The following is a 10,865-nucleotide window of genomic DNA, read 5'->3' on the forward strand; positions in this document are numbered from 1 at the left end:
ATCCATTAAAATTGATCTAGGAAGAACACAATGCATTACATCGATTATGGCAAAGCAAAGGACTGCCATGAATATAAAATGAGAAAATATAAGGACTGCCATGAATATAAAATGAGAAAATATGTGTCTTTGTTGATGTTCAACATATCGGAAACATGATTTATTGTCTCTGTTGATGTTCAATGTACTAAAAATTATACCAGAACCAGAGACATGATCATTACACTATACAATAAAGTATAGACCAGTGTTATCAATTCGGCCGAACCAAAATTTTCCAAATTTTATCAAAAATTCTGACCGAATCCGAATTAAAAATAAAATTCGGTAAAATTCGCGATTTTTTCAAAAGTGAATATAAAACGCGAATAATTAGGACCGAATCCAAATTAAACCGAATTATTCGGTCCACTTAAACAGTATTTAAAAAAAAAAAACAAATAAAAAAAAAACAATAAAAAAAACCCCCAATAAGCTTTTTTGACCGAATCCTTAAATTAATCAATCGAATTATTCCGAATAATTCTCCGCCCGAATAATTCCCGAATCCGAATTTGCTAACTATGGTATAGACTAGAACATGAAGGATGTACATTATTTCAGAAGAAAATACTAATCTAAAAGAAGGAAAAGAAAGAAAAACAAAATGAAAGATAGACTTGATGTCTGAATGTGTTTGATGTGTTGATGATGATCTATTTCTTCCACCATAGTCTCTTTTATACCTTTATTTGAAAGATCTTGTTCTTTTGGCAGTTTTGTAACTGCAGGAACCCATGTGTCATATACTTAGTAGGATAGTTATTGGAATTACACTCCCTTAATTGATTGTAACTACCTTACCACTTAAGTCATATGTCTATAATTTCCATGAAACTAAACCACATTTGTACAGATTATATTGTTGACAGTGTGTCAAGCTGACTAAAAGGTCAGAATCAATTAGTTGATTGTAAAAGGTTACAATTGATCAACTGACAGTAAAATATCATAATCAATCAATTGACTATAGTTAGAAATTGTTAATTCATAATACAAGCTCCTCATTGTCTGTCAAGTTGACTGAAATTTTACTTGAAACCAACTCATGTTGGTATGGAATATATCTCCAAGAACTTTTCGTACAACTATCAGTCTTTTAATATATATTCTTTATCATCTGATTGATTAATTACCTTGTACATTGATAATGAATCATCCGGTTCATAAAATTTCCGGATTATGGTACCAACAATACTATACAAACTTTCACCTCATAATAATTTAAGAGAGAGAGAGAGAGAGAGAGTTCCTTGACTTGACTTTGACGACTTGACGGGAACTTTGGGAAATCTTTGATTATATATTCGTCCATCAACCACCCATAATTCCCAGTTCACTTTCACAATCAACGAAACCTTCTCTCTCTCTCTCTCCTGCTGATCCTCTTGTGTTAGCGTTTGTAAGGCGAGATATATGTGGAACAAATTGCACGGCGATACGGGTGAGAAGAAGATGAAGATCAAAGGATCCGTTGTGTTGATGAAGAAGAATGTTTTGGACTTTAACGACTTACACGCCTCGATGCTTGACCGTGTTCATGAGTTCTTCGGCAAAGGAGTTTCTCTGCAGCTCATCAGTTCTGTTAATGGCGACCACGGTCAGTTCTTCCTTCTATTCTCCCCTCCCCCCGCCCCCTTCCCTTTCCTTCATTCCCAACTCTCTTTCTTTAACTTATGGCCGCAAGAATGGATGACCCAACATCTTCAAAATTCTTTTCTCAGTCTCTTGCTCTCAATTTTTTTCTTCAATGTCAGTGCTTCTTTGTCCACCAATTTCATGGCGTAAAAACAAAATTAAAATCAGGAGCAGGAACAGAAGCAGTGAAGGGCGTTCAAGTTCAGATCAAAGAGAGTACTGCCGGATTTCTTATAGACAACTGCGTATCTGAAATTGTTGAATCTCTGTCTTCGTAGGAGAATTTTAATTCTTTTAAAGATTTGTTTTAGATTCTCTATTGTTAGAATCTGTTCTTCTGAAATTTCGGTGTGGGGACAGCTGAGTTACGTAGAGGCGATCTAGCGTTCTTCTCCACTTTCTCAGTTCTTTACTACATCTTTTGGGGGTAGCCGGTCCTCCGGCCTTGGCGTTTATTAACGTCCCCTACTGCACAATCCAAAAATTTAAACCCTTAGATTCAATTTTTTTTTTACTAACCCATACACAAATAGGGGAAGAGATGCCGGCCATGACATGCTACCTAGATGCTGCGATTCCTCCTGGTTATGCTTTAGCTGGGGATGGCTCTCTTCCTGCGCCGGACATACTTTCCGGTGCACCTCCGGCGACAAACACCACCCCCACCACCACCACCTCCATCCTCGACCACTTGTCCCAACTTTGGTCTCCATCCCGGTCTGCCTCTCTGTACAGGATTGATGCCTGGGGGCCACCTTACTTCTCTGGAAACTCCTCCGGCGACGTTACAGTCCGTCCTTATGGTTCCGATACTCTTCCTCACCAGGAGATTGATCTGTTGTGAACTGTTGCATCTTCAACCCGACCCGTCACTCTCTTCCATGATTATAATTAAGTATAACTTGAGGAGTAATATCAAGAGCTTCAATCTCGGTGGCATGTGTTGTAGTGTCGAAATAATTGCCCTCGACCTCGTCAAGGACATGCCAAGAAAAAGGAGAAAGCACCTCCAACTCCACCTCCAGAACCCCCTCTTCTTTTCTCCTCTACCTCTCTGCAACAAATTTAAAAGCAGACTTTTCTTGGCATCAACTTCTCACTTCTAGATCTCAAATTTGATCTGGTGAGAGTTGTGATACCCTAGCGTTGATCGTCGTCCATCCGATGTCGTTGTCGTTGTCGTTGTCGTTGTCGTTGTCGCTGCTGCAGCAGCATTTGCCTATCGCTGGTGGTCCAACAATTATGAATTGGGTGAAAGAAATATTACCTTATTGCAAGGGTATTTTTGATATTTCGTATTTTATGAGGGCATTTTGATTTTTAAAATAAAATATAATTACTGAGATCAACAGATAAGGTATATTCCTTAACAGTAACTGATGGTAGTGGGGTCTAAGTCTAATTTAGTGAAACAAAGGGGGTGTTTTTATAATTATGGCATTTTCTAGGGGGTGGCGTTATAAATTATCCTTAATATAAGAATCCACCACGAGAGGGTTTGCAGCATGCCTCAGGTTGAGAGAGCTATTTCCTATATATATATATATATATATCCTACATGGCAGCTCAAGAGAGGCCCACATGTTAGTGATATAACTCTATCGTGTTTCATGTGGCAAAAATAAAATTCTGAATAAATATAGGGAAAATTATTCATAAAGGGCAACGAGATCCTTGCCCCAAGACATGTGGGAGGGCAAAATGACCTCTTGCCCCACATGAAATATGGAAATCCTGTCGTTGTTGATTCTTCTACGTACATTCCTATTGGTTCCTACATTGGTGCAGGAGCCATGCTGCTTTTACAGAAACCTCTCCCATAAATATGTAAGGATAAGAGATCGCTACCTGATCACATGGCCTGCACTAGGGCTACTGCCAGTGAGGGCATGCGACATTGATGAAATATTTATTTCACAAGGGCCAAGATGATATTTTACGGACTCTTATATTTACATACAGTAGCCACATGACCTGACATCGTTCTTTTTCTCTTTATTTGAGAAATTTTACCACCGTTGCATGATATTCTTCAAGAAAAGGCATTACAATTATTTATTATTATTATTATTATTATCTAAGAAAAGCATTACAAATCCAATACCAATGTTTAATTTCAATTATGTGTGTTATTGCAAAAAAAAAAAAAAAAAAAAAAAAGTGCTATGAAAAATAAAATTTATTTTTCAGACATTTGATTTACCTTCATAATGCTCCTTGGTAAAGATTCTCGTGACATTAAGGTGTGTGATCATTGAGTGTCCTATGGCTGAGTGGGACAATGATGGCACAAAGAAGAGGGCCGGCCATGGGCCCAAAGAGGCAAACAAATGTGGGATTAGTGCGTCTACCACCACTACCTAATAGGAATCTGGGATGCTAGCGTACCCCCACTGACAATTATTCTCTTGCAAGGCTTCAGTTGTTTACATGTGAAAATGTGGAAAAATAAATTTTGTACTGTTTATTTAAACTTAATATATATATGAAAATTTTAATGTGAAGTATCATTTGAATAGAACATTTTATAAGAAAAAAAATAAAGATTAACAAAAAAATATTTTAAAAAACAACGAAAATAAAAGGATTACCAAAATGGCATCGATAGATTGCTTTATGGTATGAGAATGAAAATAAGAAAAGGTAAAAATTCTCTTCATGAGTATGTAGTTCTTTATTGCCTCCTTTTGTTTCTGTTTTTGTAAAGGAGTATGCCTTATCTTACCCGTATGTGACAAAAGGTTAGAATATAAACTTTTTTCAATCAAGCAATCATGCTCCTATTGTTTGAGATTATCTAACCATCAACTTTTGTAACTTTAAGTAAAAAAAATATTTCTTTATATTGCCTCTAATTAATGTTGTTGTCAACAATTTATCATTATGTAAGTCTTTCGAAATTACATTTTTGTTCGTTTGTCGTTTTTCAACCATGTCTTGGGGTAGGAAGAATCTCTCACACCAATTCACACCATATCAATGGTAGTGCATGTTGATGTCAGCAAAATTTATTATAATAAAAGCCTTTCAGAGTTATGTTTTTGTTTGATCTTGTTTTTCATCTAATGTTCTTAGTATAGGAGATATCTCTCACACCACACCAATGGAAATACACGGGATAATACTCTCAGCAAAAATACCCACAATGATTAGCGAAGAAAGGGAAAAAAAATTCCTATGAGAGGTTGTACTTTAGGCATACAATATGGGAATCCTTTTATTTAAGATCTAGTTTCTCTTCACCTTGGGTGAAGAAAGAATCTCTTTATCATAAAGATTTGACCCATTCAATATTACGGGGAAAAGGTATTTTTCGATCAAAGATAACACAAGAGTTTAATCACAAAGTTACACCACTAGTGAATCGATTCTTTGATATCGTCGAAATAAGGAGTGGGAGCTAATGATAACACAGGAATCTAATCGTTCTTTCTTCTCCACAGGTGAAGGAATTAAATCTTAAACCTATATTTTATCACACAAAAATCTTATGTGGGAGGCAGTGAGTGGCAATGAGCATTGAACGGTTGGGGTGCATGCCATGGCCTTTCTAGCTGTTGGATCCTTATGGCCACTCACTACCAACTACAGAGGATTTCAGTCCTATTTTATCTATGAAGTTTTGAAGACCAAGACAAATGTGACATTGTGATGACCAATTCATGAATCCCACACAAACCCCACCTCCTTCCTTCAACCCCTCCAAACTCACCACCCCACCCCCCCCCAAAAAAAAAAAAAACTAAATAAAAAAAAAATATATATAGTGATGGCCATGGTTCTAGTGATATTAATTGATTCTTATCAATTATCTTATATTTTTCACTAATCCAATTGTCTTTGACCTTTTCTTCAAGAGAATTAATTCATTTTAGTACCGCAACTTTGCAGAGAAGGAAATGAGGGGAAAGGTTGGAAAACCTGCATTCTTGGAGGAATGGATCACAAAAATTACCCCATTGATCGCTGGTGCATCTACTTACAGTGTAACATTTGAGTGTGATAATGAGGGCATGGGAATACCAGGAGCTTTCATAATCAAGAATATGCACCACAGCGAGTTTTACCTCAATTCTCTCACACTTGAAGATGTTCCTGGAAAGGGTCGTGTCCACTTTGTCTGCAATTCTTGGGTTTACCCAGCTCACCGTTACAAATATGATCGTGTTTTCTTCACTAACACGGTAAGATTTTATTAATTAAACTATTGGATTAGATTATAGTTTGCTTACTTGCACTTGATAGGAAGAGGCTAGACTTTGAAGCCAACTTTTTGAAGACCAGCTGGGTTTTCTAAAACGTCTAATTTTAGAATTACCATGTCACTTGAAGGCATGAACGCATTCCTGTAAGGAATCAGGATCACATTCACGTATGAGAATGGTTTTGGTACATTCCTTCCATTCATTCTTTCTGCCAATTGCGTATATCTCCTGATTTGGCGGAATCCACATGTCGACCAAGGTGTGTACAAGAACCGTTCTGGTACAAAAATGTGATCCAAATTCTAACTTAAGGTGGACTCATATCTTGAGAGTTTGGATTAGGTACTTGTACGATAATCATTAAAGTAGATTCTAAATCTAGACCAGACACCCTATGGGAATGGTTCTCATGCAAGAACCTAATCTGGACTCATATCTTGAGCCATGATTACTTATTTATTTATTTATTTTTAAATAAGATTTAGAGATGAGATCTAGTCTTGGGCTTCCAAACTACGGACATAGGTGTGCAATTGGACTGGAATGGGCCAAGTTTTAGAAAATCTAAGCCTTGCCTGAACTCCCAAGGCTCTGCCCAGGGAATTAGGTTCCTCTCCCTCATAGATAACCACCCCGTATCTCATCCTATGGACTGTGTGAGATAGGCGTGTGGGTGGCTGTAGGGGAGGGGATCCCGGCTCATGCCTAGACCCGGCCCTATCAGGATGGTCAAGCTTGGCCTTGTATTTATTATTTTAATGGAAAAATCTTTTTGTAACCAAAGTTTATGATTACTTTTTTACCTTTTTAGTATGAGATACTTCTTTTTTTAATTACGGTAAAATCTTATCATTTTTTTACTAAAATAATTCTAATAATTTCACATGTAACTAGAAAAATATGCAAAACAATAACAACTTTAAGAATAATAGATCATTTTTAAATTATTTAAAAAACTGAAAGCCCAACACAGGCCTTGAATATTTTTGGGTAGGCTTCAACTGGGCTCGGGCTTGCCAGGCCCAACTTGCATTCCAAGATGGAATTGGTTTGGTCTAATTAACATAATTTTTTAATAGATTTTTAATTCCATAAGGCTATGTTTGGTAGCCAAGAGAAGAAAAGAAAAGAAAAAAGAACCTAAAAACGAAAAGGAAAAAAAATGAAATGATGAAAAAATAATAAAAAATTATGTATATTTGGTTTCGAGAAGAAAAGAAAAATTCTTGTATTTTCTCATGTTTTCTTGTGTGTTTTTGCAAGATTTATTTTTTTGGGAGCAAAAGAAAACTTTACAATTCCCCTTGAGAATTTTGAAATGCAAAAACTGAATCTTCTCTTGAATCAGGACATGCCAAGCACAGTGAGATTTATTTTTGTATTTTTGTATTTTTTTTTTTTCCTTTTCTTCTCTTCTCTTGGCTACCAAACACATCCTAGGAGTATAACTTACAAATGTATATGATTTTTGTTACAGAGCTTCCTACCAAGTGAGACACCTGAGCCTCTACGTAAGTACAGGGAAGAAGAGCTTGTGAATCTAAGAGGAGATGGAACAGGAGAGCTCAAGGAATGGGATCGAGTCTATGACTATGCTTTCTACAACGATCTTGGGAACCCTGATAAGGGAACTGAACATGCACGCCCTGTCCTTGGTGGTTCAACTCAATACCCTTACCCACGCAGGGGAAGAACTGGTCGAAAACCCACAAACACAGGTTAATATATAATCCTCTAATTAATTATCCTCTCTAATCATTCTTCCTCAAGTACTCATGAAGCTAACAAATGTCTTATTTCAGCCTGAATCTACTAACCCAGTTTCATATTAGCAGATCCTAACACTGAGAGCAGATTGCCACTTGCATTGAGTTTGAACATTTATGTTCCAAGAGATGAACGGTTTGGTCACTTAAAGTTGTCAGATTCCTTTATATATGCATTGAAATCCTTAGTTCAGTTTCTGCTTCCAGAACTAAAAGCTTTCTGTGATAGCACCCCTAATGAGTTTGACACATTTCAAGATGTATTTGAACTCTATGAGGGAGGGATCCAACTCCCTAATAACCCTACAGTAAACAAAGGGGACACAATCCCCTTGGAGCTGCTAAAGGAACCTGTTCGCTCAGATGATGAAGGGCTCCTCAAATTCCCTATGCCCCAAGTGATCAAAGGTATTATCAAACACTTGTAGTTCATCAGTTTTTTTGATGATAATGTAGATGATAAAGTTATATGCTGCTTGTGATTTTGAAAAATCTCTATGTTAATGTTTTAAAAATGTTAATTAACAAGGAGAACAGAAATGCCAATCTTTGATATATAGTTTTTGTGATTATCAGAGGATAAGTTTGCTTGGAGAACAGATGAAGAGTTTGCACGCGAAATGCTTGCTGGATTGAACCCTGTTTGCATCTGCCGTCTTGAAGTAACTCAACACTTCTAATGCTCTCTACTAATTTTAACAGATCCAGTTTCTCTTAACCCATCACTTAAGGGGAGATGTAATGTTACTATGCAGGAGTTTCCTCCCATCAGCAAACTTGATCCCAATGTATATGGCAACCAGACCAGTTCAATAACTACAGAGCACATTGAGGAGAACCTAAATGGCCTAACAGTAGATGAGGTTTATCCATGTTCATGTTATTTGCTCAATCATGGGGTTCCTTTTCTTAAGGGTACTAAGTATAGCGTTTAGCAGAATTAGAAGATTTAATGATATGGTTTTTGTGTAGGCCATTGAGGACAACAAGCTCTTCATATTGGATCATCATGATACAGTGATGCCATACCTAAGGGGTATAAACACCACTTCCACAAAGACCTATGCAACCAGAACACTCCTCTTATTGAAAGAAGATGGGACCTTGAAGCCACTGGCAATTGAGTTGAGTCGACCACATCCAGATGGTGATGAATATGGTGCAATCAGTAAGGTCTTCACCCCTGCTGAAGAAGGTGTTGAAGCCTCAGTGTGGCAACTGGCTAAAGCTTATGCAGCTGTGAATGACTCTGGTATTCACCAGCTTATCAGTCACTGGTAATTAAATGCTTCATCACATTGGAAAATTTGTGATAAGAATATGATTCATAACCATTTAATTAATGATTTTGTTATACTGGTTGCAGGTTACATACACATGCGGCAATTGAGCCATTTGTGATTGCGATGAATAGACAATTGAGTGTTCTTCATCCAATCCATAAGCTTTTACAGCCTCACTTTCGAGATACCATGAACATTAATGCCTTAGCTCGGCAAATCCTTACCAATGCTGGTGGAGTGTTGGAAAATACGGTTTTCCCAGCGAAATTTTCAATGGAATTGTCTGCTATGGTTTACAAGAGCTGGGTTTTCCCTGAGCAGTCACTACCTGCAGATCTCATTAAGAGGTGAAAACCATAGACCTTACAAACATGATATCCTAAAAGTTAACCATATTTAAATTAGATTTTACTTTTATACAGGGGATTGGCAATTCCAGATTCAAACAGTCCTCATGGCCTCCGCCTGTTAATTGAGGACTACCCTTATGCTGTTGATGGCCTTGAAATCTGGTCAGCAATTGAAGCATGGGTCCATGAATATTGCTCTTTCTACTACCCCAAGGATGAGATGGTCCAAAGTGACTCTGAACTCCAGTCTTGGTGGGCAGAGCTCCGTGATGTAGGCCATGGTGACAAGAAGGATGAGCCATGGTGGCCCAAGATGCAAACACTCGTTGAGCTAACTCAGACATGCACCACCATCATATGGATAGCTTCAGCCCTCCACGCAGCTGTTAATTTTGGACAGTACCCTTATGCAGGTTTCCTCCCAAACCGCCCAAGCATAAGCCGTCGCTTCATGCCTGAACCAGGTACTCCTGAGTATGCTGAGCTTGAATCTGACCCTGATGCAGTGTACCTGAAAACAATAACTAGCCAGCTCCAAACCCTCCTAGGTATATCCCTTATTGAGATTTTGTCCAAGCATTCTTCTGACGAGGTCTATCTTGGACAAAGAAGCACTCCAGAGTGGACATCAGATGCAGAACCATTGAAAGCTTTTGAAGGATTTGGAAAGAGGCTAGTACAGATTGAAAATAGGATTATAGAGATGAACAATGACAAAAGATGGAGGAATCGAATAGGGCCTGTCAAGATGCCATACACCTTGCTCTATCCAGACACTTCCAACCATTCTGGTGTGGGTGGGCTAACTGGAAGAGGAATACCCAATAGTGTCTCAATCTAAGGCTGAATTAGTTGTTATAGTTCCAAAAGTAGTAGTCTTTTAGCAGTCACAGTTTTTTTAGTTCAAGAGGGTTGAATGGATCATATGTGACATGGTAAAGAGTAGCTTATATGTAGATTTATATACATAAAAGCTGTAACCTTCTGTGTGTTTCAAATAAATCCTAATTCCATGCACTTCTTGTATCACCCAAAAAAATTGCATGGGGAAAACCTACTGAAGCGAGGGCAGTGATTACAAAAAGTTTCTTTTTTATTAAGTTTAAAATTTTCATTTTTTCTTTCCTTTAAATTTCCTTTGCAATCAAAGGTAGCGTTCATTTGCATCCCAAACAAAAAGGGACTAGGGCGGGTAGGTTCTAGGGGAACTATTGACCATGAAGCTGAGAGGAATATATACCTAGGGGATTTGGTATTTGGGACCCTTGGGAGGGTATAATGCTCATGTCAGTGACAATAGGAGGGTAGCCCAGCCCAGCCCAGCCCAGCCTGCCAGCCCATTCACTTGAGCCCAAAATTTTTATAAAATTATATTGGGCATGTTTTTTGAAACTTGTTTTGGGCCATCTTCAAAATCTGTTTTGTGTATGATCTAAACCATGTGTACACCGTGTGAACACTAGGTGGTGGGGCCCACATACATTATTTTAATTATTAATTTTTTTTTCTGAAATTAAATTGTTTGGTGTAACTTGTTTTTGGCCATGGTGATTTTATTGGGGATTTTGTGTCGGGTTCGCTTGT

General features: G+C 37.7%; 1 protein-coding gene across 1 annotated transcript; it reads left to right on the forward strand.

The window, feature by feature from the left end:
- The first annotated feature begins 1,339 nt into the window (after positions 1-1,339).
- On the forward strand, positions 1,340-10,298 carry LOC122071238 (probable linoleate 9S-lipoxygenase 5). Its single transcript, XM_042635559.1, has 9 exons — positions 1,340-1,639; positions 5,569-5,861; positions 7,360-7,600; positions 7,718-8,056; positions 8,225-8,310; positions 8,404-8,511; positions 8,621-8,925; positions 9,015-9,278; positions 9,354-10,298. The coding sequence occupies exons 1-9, from the start codon at positions 1,456-1,458 to the stop codon at positions 10,120-10,122; spliced, it is 2,589 nt and encodes an 862-aa protein (XP_042491493.1). The 5' UTR covers positions 1,340-1,455; the 3' UTR covers positions 10,123-10,298.
- The last annotated feature ends 567 nt before the right edge of the window (positions 10,299-10,865 follow it).

The sequence above is a fragment of the Macadamia integrifolia genome, unplaced genomic scaffold (genome assembly GCF_013358625.1).
Source record: "Macadamia integrifolia cultivar HAES 741 unplaced genomic scaffold, SCU_Mint_v3 scaffold_198A, whole genome shotgun sequence".
Lineage (NCBI taxonomy): Eukaryota > Viridiplantae > Streptophyta > Magnoliopsida > Proteales > Proteaceae > Macadamia > Macadamia integrifolia.

What these genes read in the sequence shown, in the direction of transcription:
- LOC122071238 (XM_042635559.1), top strand. Translation starts at nt 1,456, where the DNA reads ATGTGGAACAAATTGCACGGCGATACGGGTGAGAAGAAGATGAAGATC. An exon ending in TTCTGTTAATGGCGACCACG is followed by an intron (nt 1,640 to 5,568) that starts GTCAGTTCTTCC and finishes GCAACTTTGCAG; the next exon opens with AGAAGGAAATGAGGGGAAAG. An exon ending in GTGTTTTCTTCACTAACACG is followed by an intron (nt 5,862 to 7,359) that starts GTAAGATTTTAT and finishes TTTTTGTTACAG; the next exon opens with AGCTTCCTACCAAGTGAGAC.